Source organism: Planococcus citri, chromosome 2 (genome assembly GCF_950023065.1).
Source record: "Planococcus citri chromosome 2, ihPlaCitr1.1, whole genome shotgun sequence".
Taxonomy (NCBI): Eukaryota; Metazoa; Arthropoda; class Insecta; order Hemiptera; family Pseudococcidae; genus Planococcus; species Planococcus citri.
Genome location: NC_088678.1, coordinates 42,946,516 through 42,973,275, shown reverse-complemented (window position 1 = coordinate 42,973,275; position 26,760 = coordinate 42,946,516). Strand labels below are relative to the sequence as shown.

Genomic DNA, 26,760 nt, shown 5'->3' with positions numbered 1-26,760 from the left:
TTTTCAAAAAAAAAAATACTTGTTACATGTACCTATGGCATACGGCATGTAAATGTAAATAAGAATTACAAAACAAAAAAACATATTTATTACTCGTTTTTTTTTTCTCATTACGTAAATACTACAAAACTTATTTCAAAATAACATAATAATGATACTTTCATGATTTATTTGTACACTTATTAAAATAAGACATTAATACAGAGACTAATTTACTTCAGCAAGTCGTGATTTTGAAAGGAAAAAAATTAAAATCATTTCAAAAATCTTCACCAAATAACAGTAAATATTAACAGCCTCAAGTATAATATAATTATGTATAAAAAAAACATTAAAAAAATTATTACTGTTGAATTTGAATTAAAACATTATCCAACAATAACTGCATTGAGCAGAAATACTTTCAATTATGACGTAATATATCTTGAATTCCCGAATTAGTACCAAAAATCATGGCTAAAACGCCAAAAACTATGATAAATACATTTTTGAGTAATTTCCATTTTAAGAATCCAAATCCTTCTTCCCAAAATACAACTGTTTCAATGATAACGGGAAAAATCAGTCCTAAAGCAGAGAAAAACAGAGCACCAACTATTGTCAAAAATGGCGAAATTTTAGGAACAGCAACAGCTACGGCAACTGCAAAAAAAAATAATTATTATCTAATGAACTCCATCATACATATTACGAGTGATATTGAAGAAATTCTTTAAAGTAGCACCCTACCTGATAAAATCACCAGGATAGTTCTGATTAAATAATTATAAAACATTCCATTTTTGGAAATTTTGTCTTTAATACCATTCCAAATTAGATCTAGGCATACGTAGAATTGTAATCCATACGTGAAAAATACTGCAAAGGCAATAAAAACTTTGGCACACTGGGCGGCGCTAGAAGTTGAAAAATCAAATTTAATTAACTGTAGGTACAGGTAGTTAATTGAATGTTATCACTGATAATTCTAGAAGAAATCAAATTTATACTTACATTTCATGTTCCGGCAAATTCAAAGTGATTACTGAGCAAACTGAATTTCCGTACTTTAAATATCCAACAAAACCTAACAACATGTAGACAATCGTTACAAACGACATGCCTTTATTCATCACTCCGCATTTGCCGAGAAAATGTCTGGGAGTAGCCATATTATTTTCTAGAGGCATAATCTATTGAGGAAAAAATAAAAGGATTTATTTATTTCTAAGTAGTTCATCCTTCAACGTATCGTGTCATTATATAGCGTGTTACTTACTACTCCAATGCATTCCATGGCGAAAATAACCAGACTGAAAAATTCTGGTAATTCGTGTGTTTCAGCAATTGGTGGTAATTGTGTTGGATTGTGTAATGGATCACCAGAGAAGATATAATACAACGTAATACCAATGGTACAACCCATCAGAACATTGGCAATTTGAGAACAAATAGCTAATGCTTTCAAATTAGGAACATAACTCAGCAAAATTAAAGGTATCAGCAATCCAGCAATAAATAAACGTTTATCAACCGTCTTGCCCACACCGTGAAATTGAATAACCTGCAGAAGAAATGCACAGATAGAGGGTAAAATCATACTTCAGCGAAACATGTAGGTAGATAAGTAGGTTTAAGCAGGTAGTGTACAATATCAACTTCTCAAGTCAATAGTCATTATGTAAAACAGAAAAAGCAAATTACCTAGTACCTACACTAGCATAAGAAGTATAGGTACCTACAAATCTTACGCACGTGTATATAATAAATTTTTGAAAATGTCAATTTGTGATTAAAAAGATTAGGCTACCCCCTCCAACTAAAGTGTTATTCAATTTTATTATCTTATCAAAATATTATCTGCTTTATGTTTTTGTCATAATTAAAAAATTTCTGCATTGTTGTTGGTACACGTTTCTATTATTTGACTAAAATAAACGAAATTTCTTTCAATTTAATTTCTCGCGTGCAATTTTCATGAATGTTTCATCCAACTTATGCGTGTTTAAAGTGGATATCGTTCGCTTGATATAATAAAATATGACAGTGAAATACACGTACCTGTTGTAAATTTCCAGCAATTATCACATTATAAGCACAACATGTGCCGAAATACGTTAAAAAAATACCTATCACAATGCATAACCTGAAATTTGACGATTTACCATTAAACAATAATCTTGAAATAGAATACGAATTAAACAAACCAGCAAATTAAACTTACTTAGCGGGTTTAGCAAATTTTTGTGAGAATCTAGGACCATTGGCGAAAGCAACTTCACCTACTTCGGAAAATGTTAGAGATGAAACCCTAGTCCTATAATAAAGTTTGTGTGCACATTTCACCTAAAAATGTTAAAACTTTTTATCAGTAAATTGTAAATTAATAAGTAAGGTTAGGTACTCGATTAATGACTTATTTCACTCACTAATATGTAAGCACAATGAGCGCAAATAATTCCTATAATCACAGTTCCAAAAAGACCGAATACTACTCCTCCATTTTTAAATGCACTTGGCATAGCTAATATACCACTACCTAGACAAGCTTTCAGCAGATGAGTAAGAGTTTCGGAATCGCTGCAAAAGAAAAAAGACAATTTTATTCTGAGTGATTAAAATAAAAATAATTAAATAGTAACCTGTCTCAATTTTGAATAATACACCTAACCTACTGATTGCAGATTGCTGCATGGAAAATCCAGAAAAATATTTGAGCTTATACTCAGCATAAAGGTACAAATTTTTGTTACAATAAAATATTAAGTAGGTACCTACTGAAGAAAAAATTATTATTTATTAAATTACAAACTTTTGAACGGTTTTGATTATCAATTAAGTTCAATTAGTGCAAACATAACACCGTTGTATCACGAAAAAAAAAATCAACGTTAAATGAAGTAAGTATGACCTTATGTTTTTTATAATTGATAACGAATATTGTGTTAAATTTGATAATATTTCTGGCATTATGTGATAAGTTTGTTTTTAGGTATTTTACAATAAAATGTAATCGCAGTTTATGCCCTACGGCCTACATTAATACTTCCATTAGCATCCGCAGCATTTTTCAACATAGGTAATTAACAAGTCAAAAAAATCCTGTTCAAGGATTTGTTCAAAACACATTTCAATTTCCGTTCGCTGTCGTATAGTCTCCCTCATAATAAATACCACGCGAATTCCCATAGGTATGCTCAAAGAAATTCACATGTTCCCAACATGAACGAAAAATTAAAATTAATTAATTTACAAAACAAATAAAATGATGAAACTAACGTTGTAGCATTTTGTAGATTTCTCGTTTTGAACGGATCATAATTAACGTAATCGTTGCCATTTAATAATTCCTTCTTTTGTGCAGGACGAATGGTAATCTTGGTACTGAAATAAAAAATAACAATAATAATTTGTTAGCGTAAACAAATATTTGTTCAGTTCTGTGAGGCTGAAAGTATAAATTAAAAAAATATAATAAAAACGATTATTTTTTTTTTGCAAATTATGCAATTCGAGTATACCTAAGCAGGTATCTAATTATAATTGTTCATCACAAAAATGGCCTAATACAATTCATCTTTACCTATATTAAAACAAACATGCAACAATAATTTCAAAACAGGGACGACAATTGAAGCTAATTTTATGAAATTGTGCAAACAATTGGTTAAATTAATTCAACTCACGAAACAAATTGCAAATTTCAAACCAATGTAGAGGGATACCTATAATTTACACAAACACACTTCCCAAAGCCCATCTAAACATTCTTTTTAGATACGTAATTGTCTCAAAATTTGAAAAAAATTGAAAATAATTACCTTTCTTTTTTACCACAAGTCACAAATCCAATAGTACTAGTAACAAAAAGCATGATTGATCACTTGATCAGTCATAAAATCAACTCATTACATTCAGTTTCGAGTTATGTACTAAAGTACCTATCTCAATCTACGTTAGTAAAAGAACATACCGCAAGTGCCTACTAGAAAATAGACCATAAATTTCAAGTTATCGAGTGAAGATTATTATCGCTAAAGATCATTCAAAAGTTATCCGAAACTGAGATTATTATCTAATCCATGCATCTATCGCATGACAAAGCGGTAGCAAAAGATAGCATCATGTTTATGATCTATCATTATCAGTAAGAATTTACTCTAAAGGAAAGTGAAATGAACCCTCAATCACGTGTTAACTTTCATAATTTTGCTCTACCTATTAAAAAAAAAAAAAAAAATGAAACGATAAAAATCAACGTAACATTTTTGAAAAAAATTCAAGCCTTAACTATCTAGGTAGCTGTGCTGAACAATAATCTCTTTATTTTTCCATTCTCGAATGTTATCAGTTTAAGTTTAAAAATACATATACATCAAAATGAAAACACTTGAAAATCATTGATTAATAACAAGAGAATAATTATTAGGTATAGGTACCTATGAAAATCCACTGAAACAACAAACAGATAGATTTAGAATGTCAATATTCTTGAGAACTTGGATTAAAATTGAATGGATAAGTAGACACTTTGAACGAATGATCTTTATCGATTTTCAACTCTTACGAATAAAACATAATTTTTTAAAACAATATTCTTCATTGATCTCCTTTAATTTTAAATGACGCAAATGGACGAAATCAAGTGTGTAATGGCAATCAAAACTTACGAGAAAGTATTTCAAAAAAAGAAAACTATTTCAAGTACTCACCACCTACCTATGTAAAATCCCCTTGATAATTACTCAATTTAAAAATAAGAGAATGAATAATATAAGCTTTGAAAATTCCATAATGAAAAATTTTTTTTCGAAAAAATGATACCTAGCAAAATTCTCAGTTATTTTTTTATGTGTTTATTTAAAAAAAAAAATTGAATTTATAATTTCAATCACATACCAATCAGTTTTTACTTCCATCTTATCAAATTACTCCATTTACACTAATCAACATTTAAAAAGCACTTTCACACAAGCATCGCGACTATCCAGCTAGATCATAACTACGAAATGAGTAACATTTGCAATCCTTTAACACCATGCACAGCTTTTCCTCGATCAGTTTTAATATTGTATAAGATAAAAAATCGATCTATTTATTGAACAACGTGATGAAATACTCGAGACTTACGAGTCATCTAAAAGGTCTACAGTCACTTGTTTGTCCGGTGACAAGAATGTGTCCATTTCGCTTGGCTGACCTCCATTGTTTTCCTAGAAATAGAAAATTGCATAAAATATAACATACGATTTATTGGTGAAGCGAGTAATTATGGTGAGGAAGAGGAGAGTTGGTCTAAAATCAAAATACCTATTTTCATTTTTTTTTTTTTGATCAGTCTATAATTGTCTATTAAACAAGAAAATATAGAGAATAAATTTAGGTACCTATAGAGTACTGGTAATAAGTTCAGCTTTTTCAATCTTCCTGTCATTAAAAAAAAAAGTCAACACAACAAAACATTGAAAAATATATCTACATAAATGTACATTGAAGCAGACAAACCACGAGATTTATTAACATTCATTTTAAAACTATAAAGATACCTACGTAGTGTTTTCAATTTTACAAGAATTCTTACCTACTTTAACGAATAAAATAAATCCTTCAGCAGAAAAAAGTATTAGTACGCGTGTAGGCAGACCTTAAGATGAGAAAACATCATCGTTATAATAAATCATGATTTTCTTGATATATTACTTCGACAACAATGACATATTCATTACATTTATTACTTACTCTAATCAAATCTTGTATAAAAAAATTCGAGTCACCGAGAAAAATAAATACTTATCTAGGTACAAGTAAAAACACACAAACGAGCCACACTATATAATAGTAATTTTTCAAAACTTGCTGTAGTAATGTACATATTTGGGTCAGGGTTAGTCCTGCTTCAAATCGAACATTTCCTTCCCAGTATGAACATTTTGTTCAGAATTTTATTCGAATAAATATTTAAGGAAATTGAGAAAAAAAATGATATACTTAAATGAACTCCTTACAAGTTACAGTAGTGTATGACTCAAACTTACTTTGACCATTTTGTTTTTGATTTATAATTGACTTTTCTGAATACTGCATAAATTATACTGATATCAGCACTTGTATTCCTCGGATAAATAGACGTGGTTGAATTCTGCAAAATAAATGAATAAGTATGGATTAAGTCTACTTCACATTAATACCTACTGAACGTGTGGAATACCTAGTTTAATAATTATAAAATTTCTAATGTCTATCTATACATATGCATTCAAAAAAATGTTTTAAAGAAAAAAAAATTAAAATTGAAGATATTTTTTGGCAATGATTAGGTAGGTGATACTTATATCTACCTATTTAGGAAGGTGTAATTTTAATTTTCACATTTCAAAGAATCAATATTTTTCTTTTCCCAATTTTCTTGATTCAGTATGATTGCACAACGAACGTGAATCCTCAAAGAGGCCAAAATATTCTTGAAAATAGAGACATCGAATAATTTCTGATATTCGATAGAGTTTAGAATATTTTTGAAGTGCTTGGAACCATGAAAGATCTGCACCTACATATAAGATTTCACATAAATGTGTAAAAGAAGCTTATGTTTTGATTTTCACTTCTCCTTTTCTTCCCTGCGGCGTAGGTAATATCTAATCGAAACTAAGTACCTTGTAATTGGTTTCGTTTTCATTGCTAGGTAAATAACGTATAGGTATACAGTATAATGTATATTGTATACATAGGTGCTGTGATAACCTTGATGGTTGAATGAATAAGACGGATAGGTAAATATTTACACTGAACCATTAATCATAGTGAGCATTATTGATTAGGTAGGTATTCAAAAATAGAAAAAGTTGGCGGTAATAGAAGCTAGCCATAAGAAAACTCGAGTTCGTCCCTCAAACAGAGGTTTAAAATGGATTTCAAAAAAATATTCCTCCTACTTGAATTTTCACAAAATTAAAAAAAAATTGGGTTCGATATGGCTATTTTTTTTAAATGTGGACTTTTAATTCACCATTCTAACATTTTGTATTGTATGTGTAGGTATTTCAAATATTGAACTTTATTTCTGTTGAAATATTGCACAGCATCTTCTCGGTGGCGTAGGTTATCGCTTGATATTCCAGCACGTGAAATACAGGTACGTCATCAATCAAAAATCATTTTTTCTGATAGAGATTTCACGCAATGATTAAGTTTTCACGAACTGTAACGTGATCTTAATCAAACCATCATAGTGAAATTGAAAATTATAAGGGGGGTCTCGTATCAACATACTATACTTGTTCTTATCTTCAACGTAATTAAATAAAAAATGCGTATTTACTTTGAAGCTTCTGCATCATACAAAATTCAGCTGGTACAAATAGGTACACCGATTTTTACAATGACAAGTTTGAGATTCTCGAGAGACCTCAAACTTGTTATTGTAAAAAGTTCCGATATTGCTGGTTCCTACTTGTACCGGCTAAATTGAGGGAATGGGAGGGGGAGGAGCATAACATAACACCTTTTGAGTTTTTTTTACTCATTTACTCGAGTGATAAAAATTTCTAAAAAAATAATACATACAACTATACAGAGTGGCTCATAAGTCAGTATTCCGATTTTCACGTTTAGTTTTTCGTAAATAAATCGAAAACTAAGCATCCTAGAAAAAAACTAATGACATTATGTCGATTGGAAATTTAATTCTCTACAAGTTTCCTCGACTTCATTTTTCCGTAGAGTGCTTTTTACCGCCTCTAGACTGATTTTTATGAAACGCAGTTTGCAAATTTTTCAAAAGTATTTCAAAAATTCACAAACTGTTTCATAAAAATCGGTCTGGAGGCGGAAATAAGCACTCTACGGAAAAATGAAGTCGAAGAAACTTGTAGAGAATTAAATTTCCAATCGATATAATGTCATTAGTTTTTTTCTAGGATGCTTAGTTTTTGATTTATTTACGAAAAACTTCGGAATACTGACTTATGCGCCACTCTGTATGTATCATTCAAAAGAAGTAGAAACTGGAATCAATTATGTGAGGGTTGAAAAGTTTTTATGCAGCATAATTTTAATTCTAGGAAATGGTCAGTACCTAACAAAGCTTTTTCATGTTTTCTGAGAAATTTCTCTCTGTGCAGGACCCCCTTTTTTTCTTAACTACTACTACTTACAGTTTGATTTTTTTTCTCATTTTCAAGGTAACACGATTTGAGAAAGTTTCAAGTCGTTGTATTTTATGCCTTCTCAGTCTGACCAATATGCAACCATCATAACATAACGTGATTTCGGTTGCATCTTACCCTTCTGAAGGAACCAGGCTACTCACAATTCAACCGCATAGCATATTTAATTGTGAAAATAAAGAGTGTCTGAGAAATTGTGCAAACTTGGTATTTCTTGTTGAAATTTTAACATAGACATAAAGCTAGGTTGGTAACATGTTATCTGCTATTTTAGGTACTTCTTCACTTGGAGTTTCCAGCTTGACTTTGCGCAATGAAGGGGCTTCATGGAAAAGGGGCCGTGGTCAATTTTTCTTCACTCATTCTTACGACTTCAAAAATAGACTTGACATTTTTTTCTATGAGCAAACATAACATTTTTCAATTCGTTTTTTTTTTTTTCATGGAAGAACACTTCAATATCACTGAATATGGTGGAATTAATAACAAAAATAATTTTAAATAGGTATATTCAATCAATTGAAATGAGAAGGAGAGAGGAGGGGAGGATTGTCACAATTTTTCGGATAATTATCTGGAAGCACATTTTACTGCAGATTTTTCGTGGTCGTCTTTAAAAATTATACTAGAATTATGTAATCAAAATTTTAAAAAAATTCGATCATTTTTTTTGTTGGACTGGCTTTGAGATTTTTGAAATATCATATAGGATACCCAATTCTCCACAGTCAAATTTGCGTTCTGATCGACGATGATTATTTCTCACCGTTCCCTCCAGGGCTATATTTTTCGCTCTAGACGAGCTTCTTTTTTATACTCTCCCGCCCTCTTCTGAGAAAAGGTACCATGTTGTAGTCAGTAGATGTTTTTACGAACAACACAAAAAAAAAACTTAAGGGACCACAAAATACACCATCAAGCCAGATTTCAGGCGCTGTAAACGTAAGTGTGAGTAATTCATTTTTAAAGAAATTTTTAAAAATTCAAATTTTTTTTGTTTAAATTGAGATTTGAGATAGAACATTGACGTTTGATTGAAATCTTATTTTTAAGCACTTAAATGGAGGTCTCAATACCACCATCAATCGATTCAAAATAAATCATTGGATTTTTCAAAAATCCAAAAATGAAATTCGATATCTGAAATTTGGTTTGATGGTGTATTTTTGGATGCTCATTCACATTTTCATCAATTCAAAATTCACGATCTATTCCACAAAGTTTTCACGTTGGTACTCCAATACGCATAATTTTAACGCCTCAAGCACGAAAAACCGGTTCAAAAACACAATGTTAGCCACCTACGCCAACCTAACAACATACGTAGTTAAGATAGGGTTAAATATTTCTATCTATTATAATGGTTAACACTCGCACAATCGCCACAATACCACAAAAAGAACCGGTTAAAACTTATAGTATGTGTGTAAAATATGCAAATATCGCTTCCAATATATTGATCTGTACATATATGTAGAGGTAAGTACTATACGTATCCCCATCTGTACTAAAGAAAGAAACCTCAACTGATAAAAAATTTCTGCTTCATTATCTCCTAGGTAGGTATACATAGAAGATATTGGATGAAAACCACGCAAATCTTTTACGCGATCGTTTAGCACATAAATACGTATGTACTTGAAAAGCACGTGCAGTTCACTTCCACTTCTGATAGCAACATTCCTAGTCTGGTAGTAGCGGGTTTCCAAGTTCAATAACATATAAGTAGTTCGGATTTATTAAAGGATTTCATAGGTTTAGTTGTCTTTCGTCGTGTAGGATCACGAGACTCTTCTGAATAGGTCTATAAGTACTCAGCAATTGAATAAATATCATTTTTTCCCATTTGGATAAGAGCATAGGTAGGTAGATACGAGTATGTAGAACGTAGGTCGTATTAGAAATGTCGATAGGAAATTCCTTTGATAGATCGGTAATCGTTATGTAATAATTGATCAAAGCGAAATGTATTCGACCCGAAGCAATCAAAATGTGCTGATACATATTTAGATACAAACTAGAATAAGTAGGTGATTGGCGAATGGCATTTCAACTACGATGAAAGTAGCCTCACGTATGAAAAGTTGATTTTTTGCTATATATGTTCTAGGCAATAACGTGTGAAGGTTAAAATTTACATCATTTCCGATCCCAGTTTATTTACTTTTTTTTAAATTTTTAGTTGATAATATTGTTAACACATACTACTTTGTTGCTTGTCTTATACATATTGTATTTCTATTTCATTTGGGAAATTTCAGCCACGTATATTTGATGAAACAAATGCGTAGTAAGTTCATTCTGCAGACATATGTAGTTCGTTGGCTGAATTTAGACTACCTAACGAAGTATGTGCCTCACGTAAAAATAATTAATTGCACGTTGCAATTTCGTTTAAAATGTTTATATGTATAGCAAGTCAAATACCTATATGTCTGCGTCTACGATGATGAAGAAAGGGCACAGGGAAGGGAAAAAACTCAACATACAAGTTCCCAAAGCCGCACACATAGCTACTCGTAGTACATCATAAGTTCATAACTCTATCTTTGGTATCAAATGATACGTAAAATTACGTAATACATTTCTCATTCATGAACTTTTACAAATTTTACGAAAGTTGTAAAAAAAACTACGCGTCAATCGCTCGACCTAACCGAAGTTTTTTTTAACCGACCTACCAAATGGTATAAATAAACAAACTGGCCGGAAATATTCGCACGTGTATTTCAATGACTGCTCAATGCGACGTACAATGAAGAAAGACAACAATACGATGGATCGATAGGTTTACGAATCACTGGAAATTTTCTCGGGCAATGCCAGCGTTTCTTTTTTTGTATCAGACGAAACGTTGAATTATTCATCAAAGATTATCTGCGTCGAGTGATGGATTCATTACTACGATGGATTAATTCGACTTAACGTAGGAAAACGACTTATGAAATAATTGTATCCGATACGAGATTCAGTTAAATTGTCGATTATCTGCGAAATTTTATTCTCGAGTGCTTTGCTAGGTGCGGTAGGCATGGAGCAGGGATTCATACGTATTATTACGTTATCAAGTAACGTGGGCCTGTTATTCGAAGAATGTATCCCATATTTTATATACGTAAGCCCAAGTTGGAACTTACACGCAAAAAAGTATCGAGAATTTTATTTTTTAATCATATCACAACACAGTTCGCCGGAAATGGAAATTAAAAAAAAAATGTTTTAAATAGTTAGGTAGTTTATAAGCTGACGTTTTCCAGACCAATATTTCATCATATCAAAAAACACATGTAGATGACTGTGTTTCCTGCTGCTGCGAATAGATTAATCTACTAGAATTTGCACACTTCGTGTTTTCATTAGTTTTTATCATTCAATTTTTTCTGATTTGGGGTAAACATACGAGATAGGTACATTTGACACATTTTTCAACCAGTAAACGTTTCTATATCTAAATGACATCATTGGGAAAAAATTTTATACTGAATCAAGCTAAAAGTTTTCAGAAAATTAAGAGGGAAAGTCAAAATTTGTTAAAGGCACCATAAAAAAGCCCTATGCTCCCATTATATATAAATAAAAAAAAATTAATAAAAAACCACGAGTTGTAACTAGGTATTGTTGAAAAGTTTGTAGGTATTAGAAAAAATTCATTTTACGAGCAGAAAAATAATTTGCAATGAGTCGACAATATGAACTCGAATTGGCAAATTTCCTACAGAGGTGATTTTTCTTTTAGCTCACAAAGTTAAAATTGATATTTTAAAACCCACCACAAGTGAATTCCACAAACAATTACGAGTATGTCGACCAAGTTTAGTGTAGAATGTTTTCATGCACCTATGATTTACAAAACACCAAACATAAATACGTACTTAAAAAAAACTTAAATGTCATCTTGAAAAAAAACAAAGATTGAAAAAATATTTAAATGTAGATTTTTATAGAGCAACAAAATGTGACTTTCGAAAAAAAAATCTTGTACGAGAAATATTCATTCATTTTTGTCAAATATGAGTATGTATCTCCAAATATACGTAAAAGTCATCTAAAAAGCTACAAAAAATTCGAAAACATTCCAACTTGAGTCAATCTTTAAAGACCAGAATCCAAGGTCAGATTTGGGTGGGTCATGGCACATCGCTCTTGAAAAGATATCAGCCCAGCTATAATTTTCGAACTACATATCATACATATTGTACTATACATTTTTTCTCTGAAGAAAATAATAAATGCATTTCTTAACTCTTCCCAGGGAATGTAAGAAAGAGAAATGATTGACTATGACTCTGAATATTCCTGATAGGTACCTAGGTACTTCTACTTATATTGGCTTTTCAACCCCTCCATCCTCCAGTTTTCGGCAACTCAATCATTAATGTTGGCCCTCCTGTACGTATTCAAAGAAATTTCTGGCTCCACTACTAGAATTTTGGTTGTGAGAAGATTGAAAATTTACAAGTACATTTATACATGTTTTCATTTTTAAATTTACTTAGGTACTCACTCGAATTTAAAAAACTCTGAACGAATTTTAATTTCTTAAAAAAGATCGTTTTCTGGCGATTTTCCCTCTAAATGGGCTTCTGCAACGATTTTGCTAGGATCAAATTAAAGAGAAGGGGGGAAGGCTATTTACTTTGTAGCGAGTCAAACGAGTTAATTAAAATTTTTTTTGAGACCTGACGAAAATTAGCTGGAATGAGCTTTTTCAAAAATAGGAGATTAAAATTTTTGATTATCTGTCAATAATCCTCTATCAGAGCAAAGGCTCCAATTTTAAATTAAGACGAATCCAACAAACCATTTTGTAAGCTTAGTACTTGAAAATGTAAGAATTTGAAAACAACTTCACGCATCTCAAAACTTTTTAGCTAGTCCTCATCGTACTTTCTCAAAGAAATTTCCATTACATGGATGAAATTTATTAACACGGCAACCTTCACAACCTGTTGATTCTAATCGAGCTGAAATTGACCCCATTGAAGGAGTATGTTACCTGTAGGTACACTTTGGAACCAAATTTTGAGCTGCCGAAGTTGATTTTTCGATTTTCAACGAATTTATGAAAATCGCAGAAATAACCCGAATTAATTTTCTACAACGGTATAGTAAATTAGCAACTAGGTATATTTAGTTAAAAGTCTGAAAACCAGTTTGTATTATAGAGTCGACCTCTATAATCGATTTCCATCATTTTCGAGCTCATCTGCAGCCTCCAGTAAAAGTTAACTTTTCTCCAGCAACTTCAAATCGCTCCAAAACTCCATAAGACGTAGTAATCAAACTTTGGCAGGTGAAAATTTAAATTGGTTATAAAGCTGGTCATTCCGAATTGATCTAGGTCGTGAAAGGAAAATCAGAGGTGACGGATTGAAAAGTGTATTTTTTTACAAATTGAAAATCTAAAATTAAACAAAAATTCCGTCATTTATTTTCAAAAAATCAATCGACGATAGGCCGCACATCATACGATTTATCAAAATTGGTTCAAAAAACTTGGGAATTACTATGTCAAAGATTAATTACCATCAGCAATGCTACTGTATAGATAAGATAAAATTCGCAGCGGGAAAAAGCAATCGGTATATCTCTTTACTATACCTAAATAAATAATTCGCTAAAACGTGTAATTTAAAGAAGAAGAAAAAACACACGATTTATTTGAACCGTGAATAAAAAAAGATTTCATAACGGTAAAGTTTACGTTGATAAGCAGAGCACTGCATGAACACATGAAAATTTAAAATAAAAAAAAGAGAAGTGATAAAGTGGATGGGTAAATTCTGATTGTGCAGATATGCACAGCAAGTGAGTACTCAAGGAAGTATAAGAAGGTAAAGGTAGGTACCTAAGTACATTGCAATTAATGAGCATCGTAACTTATTTAAATTCATATTTTTTTAAATCAAATGCAGTCAAATTATGAATAGGTACCTACCAAAAAATTTTAAAGAAAAACTTACACATATTTCGTAAGTTCATAAAACTGGAAAATAGACAAATCAACCACTTGAAAAACGGCCACGAATCAAGAACTGACCATTTATGCACCTAACTACCCACATTAAGTAAAAACACTACAGGAAACCGTAAAAATTATTCATATAGATATGGATAATCGAGCATATGGGTGAAATACGTAATTATTTCATTTAACAGGTGTGTTTACCACGTGAACGTGCGATATGAAAGGTAAATGCATTGAAGTAACATTGAAATTTCATAGCTATTTTATACACTTTATTACGCGTTAAGGTGATTAAGCCCTTAACAGTTCGGCAAAAAAAATTACATTTTCATCTACCACATACAAATATGTTTATTTACCTAATTCTAAGCACATAGTTATCACGCTAGTATGCAATTTGTTTTTTCAATGTGCAGAATTATTATCATCTTTAATTTTATTGAAATACGTAGCTGAATTGCTTTTGAGGAATTCTATTTGTGGTTTCATTTCAACGATTAACTAATAAAATTCCTAATCTCAATCAGTAAAGTTACACATATGTTGTACCGTACAAGGTATAGGTACCTACTACCTACTTAGAGGTAAACGGAGCGTAGAAATATCGAGTACCCTAAAGAAAGTTTTCAGTTATAAATATAGGTTGGTACTTGGTAACGTGAAATACTCGTAGATGCATATGATTGGTGGAATGTTATCATCTCAGTCCAACCACCAATCATGTGCTATCATTATTATCCTTCACTGTGACCAACCGAAACATTTAGTGGAAAACTTTTTTGGGGGTACTCGATATTTTTGCGAATCCTGTATACCTATCTATAGTCTACTGGTGCTTATTTTGCAGCATAAAGATCGGTAATCAATTTTTAAAATAAATAAGTACGAGTATCGACATTTGTGTACCTATTATGCAGAGAAAACTGCGCATTATTCAATATGTGCAAGTACATATAATTACGATAATTGCTGCAAGTACCTACTTCGAAAGTTTACGTCATCGTCATCGTCATCATTATCAAAAAAAAATGGTTATAAAATTTGAGTACATTTTTGGCAGTGACATCTTTTTTCCCACTTCAGTTTTTTGAAAAATTTTATCAAAATTATTGTTGGGTAAATTCAAAATATAGGAAATGCAAGTTTATCAGTGCAGTTCATACTTTCATGTCTACAACCCCATTAGTATTTCTTTTCTACATATTGAGGATTATTATTTTGTTTTCTAACAAAGTTCAGGTTTGGAGGGGCCAGCCAGTCCAGAAAAGTATTCAAACAAAAAATGATTTAAAATTAAGAAAAAAATATTTAAACTTCTTTACATACGATTCAGATGGAATTATGTGTAGATTTTTCTCATTAAGGGATGCTTTGAATTGGCTAACCAGAGCCGCTGAGAGCCGATGTAGGTCCGGAGCTGAATATAAGGGTCTCTTGAAAATTTTTCACGCCTCTTTCCTCTTCTTAAGTAAGTACTTTTCTTCAAAAATTGAGGTTGAAAATAAAGTTGTTTGCAAATCAACATTTTTCCTAAAGTTTCCCGAAATGAAAAAGTCCCTGCTCCCCAAAAAAAGGTGGTAAGTGTTCTCAAAAAAATTTATTGGAGAAATTTCTTCTGATTTTTTTTTTTTCAAAAAGAAGTTTCCTCAAAAAATACATTTTCTCGCGACAGTTTCATTCAAAAATGAAAACACAAACAATTTTTGGAGAGATGTTTTTTCTCTTGTGGATAATTTATTTTCAAGAAAGTTTTTCACAAGAGACTTTTTTCAAAAGCAAAGTTTGATAGCTTTTGTTCCACAAAATTTTCATTTTCCCTACAAAAATGCACTTTTAATTTTTTTGGCTTCAAAAATGAAGGTTGCATGTTCTCTCTCAAAAAAAAGTTCGCATACATCGCTGGTACCACCTTTTATTCAACGTATGTGTATTGTGTACGTAAAGGTATTTTGTAGATATGATCTACATAATATTAACTATCGAAGGGAAATTCAAGGGTATCAGGTCATATTAGCAAGATTAAAGCAAACGTGATGAATAGACGACCTTTCAAAAATTTATAATCATTTGTTCACGTAGATAGATGATAACAAAATAGACGCAAATTTGTTTCAAATAAATTAATCAGGCACCAGAAAGTTTCTAACTTTCGAAATTTGTATCTCTAAGTTCATGAAAATTTTCATCTGATTGTGAGGATGCAATTTTTCGAAACAGATTACAAAAGTGCAGTTGATATTTGCTCACAAAGTTACATCAACAAGGGAAATGATTTTGAGTAGATACCAAGAATGATATGTAGTTAAAACATAAAGCATCGATAACGATAAAAAAAATTGCAGAATGGGTAAATACTAGAATTTTTCTAATGGGTTCGAATTTTGTTAGTCTTTCAGACCATGCGAAATAATTCTTAGAAGTAAAAACACCAGCCAAAGACGCAAAATCAATTTTTGACTTGAATAAACTAAACTGAAACTGATAACCCCATCTTTCTACGAATTTTTCAAAAGGTTTCATTGTTTTGAACTCGAATCTACGAGTGATTTTCATTACAATGCACGTAACAGGAGCACGTGCTAAACGTTGTAAAAATACGTGAATGCGTACATTAATAATCTCACTAATTACCGAAAGACCTGACGAAAAAATGACTAAGGTCCATAGTGTAATCATTACCTTCACGATATAAACAACAGTACCTACGTACACGATACCTACTTAATTGTGTTATAAGTAATTTTTATGTCGTAGTTTATTTACCTTCGATAAGACGTGTTAATTGTAGCATAAAATTTTAATATTTAGACGTCGCGTCGCAGAAATACATACCTACATAGCGTGTTATCGACTCGTATACCTAGGTACTTTTCAAATATATCTACTTATACTTATATGAATACCTATAGGTTAAAATGCGTGTAAACTTGTGATAGTAAACTAGGTATAGTTTCATTATTTTTATTCAGCCCCACACATAAATTTTATTCGCTACGTTAAACGTTGCTATGTCTAATCGTGATAAAATAGCTGGTAAAATAGGCGATTTGGTTTCGTTCTCGGATTTTGAAACTAACCGGCGGAAATTGTTCCATTATGACCCAAAACCTCGGTGATAAAATTTTCAGATCGCCAGATCCCCTACAACTCCGTCAAAAGGGATGAAACTCCAATTTCAAATACAAATTTCCCATTTTGAGAGTTGTCAACCTAACTATTTCAAACTTTGCAGAAATATTAGACACTATCAAGGGTTATTCGTGGAATTTTTTTGATGCATATCTTGTGATAAGTGCAGCATTTTTCCAAATTTAAAAAACCCGACTGGTATAAGTCTAGACATGAATTTTGGCCTCTTGAGTGACCCGGAAGGGGGTTCAGTTATTCTCAAAATCGCGCAATTCAATTTCTTTAGCAAAAATTTCCAACATGGAAAAAATCGACAAATTCGGTCCAAACTTGCGTTGATGGTGTATTTGGGTGTGTTTCATTATTTATATTGGGAGAGGTCAGCAATTCGAGCCTATTTCATACGTTTGGAAAATAAATTTAAAGCTTGATTTATGAACAATCAAGTATAAAAGGTTCATTGAAAAACAGTGAGAAATATTGACCAGAAAAAAATTGTTCATCAGTGTTTACAAAGATATTCGGTGTTTGGTAATAAATTGTTACTACGTCACGTCGACGCTCGAATGTGAGATATGATACACTTTTTTCTCACTTTATACGTAGAATAAACCTACTTTTTGTGGGCATTAAACGCACGAGCTCATGTGTGAAAAATTCTTACTGTGACATTGAGAATTTCTTTTAAAGTGGAAAAAAATAAAGGACGAATTCTAACTGCATATAATTTTTTCTATACAGATATTTCAAATTGCAGTTGAAAGTGCTTTTATTTGTTCAAGGGCATAAGAGATGCCCACACGTTTAATCGACCGCCTCTGCTTGCATCAAACCATATGAAACGTATCTATTCCATGGGGTTTCATTCTCGTATTTTCATGATGCTTGGTGAGCATGCCCTCGAGAGCATGTCTACACTCTACTCGTACGTAATAGTCTAAAGGTAGAGTAGATGAGATAAGAATTTTTTCAAGAAAATTTGAGTCATTTAAAATTCTTCCCTCGAGTGACATTTGACAAAATAATTTTTTCAACATGAAATTGAAAGAGAGGTTCTGGTAACATTCTCCTGTTTTTGAAATTGTTTCTGGACTACCTTCAAATTTATTTATTCGAACCAATCACCGTTTCAAAGACAGAAATAAATCATCATTGGAGGGGGTGGGGCGAGGGGAGTCGAATTGAGCTAGAATTTCCTCACACTTCAAGTTGAACAATTTTTCTTCTTTAGGTATTTTTATGAATTAAAATGAGAATCTGCCTCTCTAAGATCCCTGGAAAAATATTTAAAACGTTTTGCTAAAATTTTTGCCATTTTCAATTTGCAAACTTTAAATAATGAAACAAGAAAAGTATCTCATCCTACAATACATCTTCGCACTGGGACAAAAAATAATCAGAAGTTGATCTAAAACACATCACATCGCAAAATTTTAGGAGCAGAATTTTATTTTTTACACATTGACGAATTTTTGAAAACTCAAAATTGGATTTATAAAAATAGCAAACTTTGAATTAACTAGAAGGTGGAAAACAAAATTCGGCTCAGAACTCATTTTCATCCTTTCGAATAAATTTCTAGTAATTTCAGGCCATTCTAGAGGGAAAAATCCATTTAAAATGCCCAGATTAAATTCAGTTGTTATATTTGTAAACTCACAAAGGAACCTCCTGAACTTCTTCAATCTGAATAGAGCCGCAATATTTTTCAAATGAGAATAATCTGAATTCTAAAAACTCCATAATCAAAATTTCAACTGCTCAAATCGATTTTTGGTCAATTTTTAAAAATTTAAAATTGACCATTTTTAACGATTTTTGCTTTTCTCGAAACATACATATTCAGTAAAAATGAGGAAAGTTGCTCTTGAAATCAATGTTAACTCCTCCAAATCAAATTTCACCATTTTTCGAACAATTCTGGAGCCTTCCGAGTAATCTTCAATTTTTTCAGAAGATGCGGAAATTAATTTGGGTAGCTGAAAATTGAGTTGTGGCTTATTTTCGAGCTATTCAACAAGTTCATCCACATTTGAACTGATTTCTAGGTGGACCTTTCGAGTGTGTTTTTAGAGAAATTGAAAATCGCACGAGACGGTACAGAATAACTGGAAATGGCGAAATTTAGTTGGAGGAGGGAAGACTTGATTTTACTAGTTTCAGGACTATAGGTAGGCACCTATTTTTCATAATTTTTATCAAATGAATATTCATAAATATTTTTTGAAAAACATAAATCATCGAAAATGGTCAATTCTTATTTTTCAAAAATTCGCCAAAAATCGAAAAATAAATTTGAACAGCTGGAACATTGGTTACCTACTCGTATATGGGAGTTTCAAACCACACTCTTTCCAAAAATCCGGATCTCGTTCCAACAGTAGTATTCGTGACCCCATTCATTTGGCATAATTTTTCTATTCACGTATTCGCCTATCTCTGTAAGTGCAGGTCCCCATGAAGGCGTTAAAAATGCCAAAAAATGAGGGGTGCCATTTATCGGCACGACAGATTAAATGATTTGAACGACAAAAAAAAAGTGTTTTGCACGACAGATGCTAACGTCCCAAAACCACTTTTCTAACGACAGAAACAGTTTTCAACCATTGCACGACAACAAAAATTTAAGTGCACGCCAAAAAAATCAAGTGAACGCCAGCGTATGCCCGACAAATTGAATAAAATGCATCGACGACTTAAGGTAATGAACGACGACATAATGATAAAAGCGACGAATTTATTCACAAGATTAAAATGTCCAAAAACGATTAATTATAAAGATATCAACGTAACATAAGAACAGTACGAATAATTATATAAGAAGTGTCTTTTTTGCCTTGTTTGGCCTACCCCTCTTCCTCTTCTGCCCTAGAGGCACATTTTTTGCTTCTATTGCAAGGTGTCCACTCATTTCTGGAAATGATTTTCCCTGACTTTTCCAGGTTTTCCAGACCATTTTTTCCAATTTTCTATGCTTACTCCACACTTTTAAAAAAGAAGTTTTTTTTTGGGGGGGGGGGAGGGCGAGAACTTCTGAAAATTTTTATTTTGAGATGCCTTAAAGACGAGTTTTTTTTTGGTGCAAAGAGTTTATTCTTTGGTTTTTTAAATTTTAATATTTGAATGATGTTTTTTTGATGGGAGTTACTTTTGAAAAAGAAAAGAGAATAAGCTCGAGCGAAGCGAGGGTGAAAGCTTCCGAAAATTTGCATTTCAAGAGGCATAAAAACGAGTTTTTTATGTGAGGACAAGAAGAGTTGACCTTTAGAAGAACGGGAATCTTCTACAATGGGGGACATCGATAACAGCCCATTGATACAACTTCGTCCAAATTGGTAGTGAGATGGCCACCTCATTCGAAAAAGGGACACAATTCAATCGGGGAATTTAAATACTTTCGTCGGGCTTTCCCATGTTCGTCGTGCATTCACTTTCTCGCGGCGTGAATTTTTTATCCTTGTCGTTCGAGGTCTGTCGTTCAATGCTGTCGTTTTAATGACCAAAACTGTCGTTAAATCGCTGTCGTTCAAAAACACGATTTCGTCGTGGGATTTTTCTGTCGTGCAATTCACTTAATCTGTCGTTCAATTAAAGTTTTCCCAAAAATGAGGAGTGTAGCATATAGCATCATTTGTCATATATCTGGGAGGGCAATGGCTGGTTTGAATTTGAATTAATTCAGATTTTTTAATGGGACGTCTCAGCGCTTCAAACCTTCAAATTTTGATCAATATTGAAAACCTGTTTAAGAAATTTCTCATTAATCCTTGAATTGAAAATTGAATTTGAAGACTCCAATAGGGATTATAGAAAAGCCAACCGACTACAATTTGGGAATATTCATTCATTGTAAATACACAGTAGAATAGGTCATTTACAGAGGAGAAATTGGAATAAAGCCCAAAACACACAAGGTCCTATGAATCATTTCATCAGAATTTTTTTTTGTAAATAAGCAATTTTTCCCATAAAATTATAGCGAGAACATGGCCAACATAGGTAATAAAAAATTATTGCAGCAGTTGCGGTGGATTTTATTAGCATAGAAATGAAACGTGTCAATATACCTTTGAGATTTCCAAGGTGTAAATCTCGATACCTTTTGCAAACTCTACTGTTTGTTAGAAACTTTTTGAATTGAGCCGTTTCTCTCTCACGATACCTGAGTATATATACCTCTGCATTTTTTTGGTATCTCGATTAAGAATTTTAATTTTTAATCAATTTTTTGTTACCAACATCTCATACCTATATATAAGTATTTCGTGGCTTACGACAGAATAAAATGTACGAGTATTCAAAGGAACACCTGTGCTAATGAGAAACGACACTGAATCTCACGCCCTCACAAAACACATCAAATCCTATCCGTACGAGTGTTTCTGATTTTTCGTTCGAAAAAATCTAGGAAATACAAACCGCCTCGAATGTTTTCATTTGCATATGCCTATAGTTCATATTCATGCCTGTCGTTGATTTCATTCGTATGATCACAAAGTATACAGAGATACAGGTCTGAATAACGAAAAGTTCTGTTCAACCCTATATCTAGGACAACCTTGAATAAATTTGGTATACATAATTTTGTATCACTCTCTGCAGAGATGATTAAATAATTACTTAGCTGGAGCAGATGTTCCTATGTACGTCATCCAAAAAAAGAGAATATCATACTTCTGCGTTTGACACGAATTGAAAAAAAAAGCTGAGTAATTGCGTCACAGACGTTCGAAAATATAGGTAGGTACCTATCATTTTGAAAATTAAACCATCGTTCAATCACGAAGCCAATTTTGTCTCATATTTCTGTATTATATATGTACGTACTATACGTCTTCGCCATGATATTACTACGAACCGCATAAAGTACCTATTAGAGAGAAAAATAGTTCACAATGGGATCGATAACATACATTTCCGTGGGCTCGTCAAATCGTCCGAAAGCTAATTTAGATAATAACTTAGTTACAGGGTGTTTTACACGGTCCTACCTCTTTACGTGGGAATAAAATCGTCCGAATCGTAAAGCATATTTCAGGTAGCTTTCATCGTCTCGTAGGTATATAGGTATTGGCAGTTATAGACGAAAAATCGTGACTGAGTTTTATCAAACGGATATCGATTTCGTAAATAATTAACCGCAGCGCGGGAAAACTATTTACAAAGTTGAAGTCAAGGAAGTTCATACTTTGTCACGGTTTATTTCGTAGTATTTTCCAGTTCATTGAATTTTTACCAATATATCTACATCTTCTGCGAGAAACACGATACAGGGAGGTAAAAATATGAAAATTACTCCGACCGTACAAATTTAATTAAATTTTCACCAAATTCAATGAATTTTGAAAGACCAAACGAGAGTGTAAAAGACAGGTACCCCATTCTTTGTTCAATAAAAATTAATAAAATCGAACCTTTTAAAAACTCGATGACGTCATTACAAATAACTCAACGATTGTATTAATTGCGGAAATGAGTGTCATCCTGATGGTGGAAAATTTCGGAAGCTTTTACAGCACTATACTCGTCTACAAACATAGAATCTCGTATATTCTCATTGTAGAGCAGAAACGTTTATAAAAAACGTGCGTCAAATTAATTTCAAATTTCATCGAGTAATTAAATTCAACATACGGTTCATTAGCACGTCGAATTTTCGTAATCATTGTACGAGAAAAAGACCGCACTATCTTAAGTCGTGTGGTATTCTCGACTCGCGATGTAGGTACCTACCATAATATCCCATTCAAAATTATCGTAAACTACATTGAGGATTATAAAAGTGGGCGAAAAAGGCGTCGAGTTTATCGCACGTACGTATACGTATCGTACAAATTATTATTACGAAACATTTCAACAAAACAGAACACTGTCAGCTGGCTAATTTGTAAATACACCAGTGTTAATGGGTAATGCCACAAGTTAAGCTTTAAAGTAGAGCACGATCAATAAGTTCGTGTCGGTTATCGTAAAATTGCTGAAAAATTTCAAATTACGAGTATGTCGCCCATTCCTACATACGAAACAATTCTTGGTATAGCTTTTTCCTCAATTTAGACCATTTCTAGGAAAATTTTAAACTACTTCAACGCGACAATAAAAACCATTATCTAGGAAACTATTCGTTCGAGTTCAGCATTGTGTCCCCGTTTTATTCAACCGTATTCGCATTTATTTGAATTATCAAATTACGTATTGATAACGTCGATTGAATAACCAATTTTTAAAATAAGATGCTTTTATATGTATAACTCGATGACGATAGTGCTCAAGTACCAGTGAAGTCGTTTTCCTCAAGATTAAAACATAAAATGGGGCTTGATGGAGGGAAACTATGAGCTGATGGTTATCAGTACCTAAGTAAAAAAAAAAGTGGATTCTTTGGTATCAAAGCTTTTGTTCGGAAAGATAAATAAAAAAGTTGAACCAAAATCACACCCCCCCCCCCACAAAAAAACCGATTGATTCGAAAAAATCTAGAAACCAAATTTCTAGCACAATAATCTTCAACTAAAAATGTAAGTACAGAACGAGTAATTTCTGCTTCGAACACCTGCTACTCAAACCTTTCAATAAAACCATCACTCAATCAGTTTCGTCTCCCCTTTACCGGCCCGAAGGACCAACAATTATATTACCCTTCGAAATCGGTTGTTCTACCTCTCTTTTTTTCATGAATCCATCGATTCAGAAGTTGCACCATTCCTCGACTCGAGAAGCCCATGTTTCCTCCTTCTCTATTATACATATGGGTCCAACTCCAACTTCAAAGTGAATAGGTAAGAATGTAATCTCATTTAAATCATGAGAATTTGTTGCACTTGCACACATATTTTTCGGATCAGTATTTCTCCCCTTGAAATTTTGCAATTTCTTCATTCAGTAGACGCCACGAAACATCCTTTTTACTTGAGCCGACAAATTCATACCCGGCCCGAAGGACCAAAACCAAAAATATTCAGTTGGGAAAAGATCTCAACTCTGTAGAAGTCTATCGCCCCCATTTCATTTTATTTAGATTTATTCAAAGGTCGTGGGTCGCTGATTTACACCCGGCTCGGAGGACCAACAATTATTGAAAAACAAAACAACAAAACGAAACAAGTAGAAACAGATATGAATGTACTCATATATTATATTATATAGATCTTGAATGTATTAAGGATGCAAACAAAAAAATCATGTAACAAAAATTCATCCTTGATTGCTCACTTACAAAATCAGTTCCTTCTTATCAAAATTTAATTTAGCTTAAATTCAGTGCCTCAGAATTGAAAAATTCAGTGAGCCATTTAGCTTCATAAGGCGAAAATACGATGAACACATTTACCATAATAAAATCTAACGACATTGATAACAAATTTGATTCTAGTCATATTGCCCCATAAAGCTCATTTTTTCAATTTTTCTTTGCGCTTTAAAAAGTTTCCCAACTGGTTTATTGATTTTGTCGCAATCAAGGGTTGATGAGGAGAGACGAGAGAGCTATCATCTCACGAACAAAAATTTTCACGTAGCAAAGAATATAGGTAATTTAATCGTTGTTTTTCCATTGGTAAAATTTATTGGAGCTGAAATATCATTGATCTCCAAGAACGAAACGATAAAACACATCATCGTTTTTTGAAAGAATCTAGCAGTCAACAGTATTGTACAGTCGAATTGAAATCTATGAAATAAGAAACACAGAAATAGATTTTCATTCAAGAAAAAACACGAGTCAATTTTTTTTCAAGTTAAAAACTGAAAGGAGAGATAGACACCTCATTTCACCAGGAAAATATCATATCGTATTTTTTGAACCAGCTGATGTAATATTTTTCTCTTGATCGTGCAAAATGAAGCCATTTTTGCAAAAAAAATGTTTTATCGTACCTAATGATCTAATATCATCTGTGTAAATTAAATGCCCATAAATGGTACGTCGTCCCCACATCCGATTCCAATTTCCGAATTCCTCAAACTAAATTTAACTCAACGAACAGCAAATTGCATCAGAAATTTCTTTTCGGTGTCACCTACATTCCGCTAGATTTGAATTGAAATTTTATGTGTCTGCGTCTCTCTGCGACTCTCGCTAGAGCCAGTCGCAACAGCATCCAGCATCATCATTGTAGTTGTATGTATACAAAATCGAAACAAATCAGCTGATTCGTTTTTTTCTGAACCGCAACCCTCTCTGGTACGGCGCCACGATTTCCGGTTAATGATTTTCCCCCTTTAGACTGACAATGAGACCATGTTTTACAAAACCCAAACCCATGCGACATTCTTTACTCCCCGCGGTTCCAGCTACCAATCTAGTCTTATACCATGCAAAGTATTGTATAATATTGTTGTGTCTTTCTTTTTGTCAACATGAGAACACATCTACTTTTACACACTATACCCTGGAGAAAAAAATCTTACAGAAGGAGTTTTACACAAAGGCACATTTTCGTGTGTGATATTTAAAGAGTATCTATACTAATAGGCAGGTACGATTTTTCAACCGTTGAAGGAATTAACGATGACCCAGTTAGGAGTTGAAATTCGGGCAATAATCCAAATTATACATAAGAGAGTAATTCTTTTAAACTCGAGTGTGTAATGAGTGATGTATTAATATTTGTTTGAAATACGAGCATTTTTCAAACTCTTTTAAACGATACGTAGAAGCAAAGTTCTTTTATAAAAATATCTACTGTATTACAATTTTGTGATCACAATGAGAAGATTTTGACGCTGTGGGACCTTCCATTGTAGTATAATTGAGTTGATAACCACTGAAGTAATTTTTCATAGGGGTCGAATTCGAATATAAGGTTAGTTGCGTATCGAAGCTTTTACGTAGGAATAAAATTGAATAGGTATAGAGAATCCGAATGATATTTACCTACTACGTGATATTAATCTCACATTCCATATAATTTTTCATCGTCAAATTTCAAGTAGAAGTATATACCTTCTTATTAGGTATAAAAAATTCAAGTGTAAAATACTACGCACTTTTAAAGAATCATAATACAAAGCGTGTAAATATAAGTACATATTCCTACCTAAATAACGTTTAAAGCACGTGTTTCTTGGCGGTGAAATGCCAGACACAATTGAAACATCGTGTGTTATAAAAATAGCACTAAAACTGTGTCATTTTTTAAAGCATATACTTTGTATACCTAATAACACTACCTAAAATTATGCATTTAAAAATGAAATAACGAATAAGTACTTGAATTAATTACCTGATATTAATTTTCGTAATAGATATTCGATCGCGATTTATCACACTTTGAAAAATATTTTTCAAATAAATTACCTAACGATAAGTAAGTCATCGAATGTGAAACGGCACAAAGTAAAAATTTAATAAAAATATAAAACGCGCAGATATTTTTAAAAAAATATTCGGAACTAAATAAATAATATTTACTAAAATAATACTAATTCGACGAGTTCAAACCGCGACTTATTGTATTGAGACTATCACCACGTTCCAGTCGTGTCCCTTCTCTTCGCATTTTTCATTTGTACCTTCTT

At 32.3% G+C, this 26,760-nt stretch overlaps 1 protein-coding gene and 1 long non-coding RNA gene across 4 annotated transcripts; both read right to left on the bottom strand.

Moving 5' to 3' along the window:
* Positions 1-65: 65 nt before the first annotated feature.
* LOC135835887 (proton-coupled amino acid transporter-like protein pathetic) lies at positions 66-26,760 on the bottom strand. 3 transcript variants are annotated; one of them, XM_065350367.1, is made up of 11 exons: positions 26,466-26,760; positions 6,015-6,118; positions 5,110-5,192; positions 3,259-3,363; positions 2,409-2,559; positions 2,204-2,325; positions 2,041-2,125; positions 1,259-1,543; positions 994-1,172; positions 730-896; positions 66-642 (listed from the first exon to the last, which is right to left on the bottom strand). In XM_065350367.1, exons 2-11 carry the CDS (start codon positions 6,021-6,023, stop codon positions 404-406), a joined length of 1,425 nt encoding a protein of 474 aa, XP_065206439.1. In that variant the 5' UTR covers positions 6,024-6,118; positions 26,466-26,760; the 3' UTR covers positions 66-403. The 3 variants fall into 3 exon arrangements, with proteins under 3 accessions (XP_065206439.1, XP_065206441.1, XP_065206440.1); XM_065350369.1 differs by lacking the exons at positions 5,110-5,192; positions 6,015-6,118; positions 26,466-26,760 and adding an exon at positions 4,879-5,040; XM_065350368.1 differs by lacking the exons at positions 5,110-5,192; positions 6,015-6,118; positions 26,466-26,760 and adding an exon at positions 3,801-3,983.
* LOC135835899 (uncharacterized) lies at positions 5,366-6,008 on the bottom strand. The gene is made up of 2 exons (XR_010556968.1): positions 5,719-6,008; positions 5,366-5,623 (listed from the first exon to the last, which is right to left on the bottom strand). It is a non-coding gene; the product is annotated as an uncharacterized LOC135835899 (long non-coding RNA).

What these genes read in the sequence shown, in the direction of transcription:
- LOC135835887 (XM_065350367.1), bottom strand. An exon ending in CCATGGAATGCATTGGAGTA is followed by an intron (nt 1,173 to 1,258) that starts GTAAGTAACACG and finishes TTTCCTCAATAG; the next exon opens with ATTATGCCTCTAGAAAATAA. An exon ending in AATTTGCCGGAACATGAAAT is followed by an intron (nt 897 to 993) that starts GTAAGTATAAAT and finishes TTCAACTTCTAG; the next exon opens with CGCCGCCCAGTGTGCCAAAG.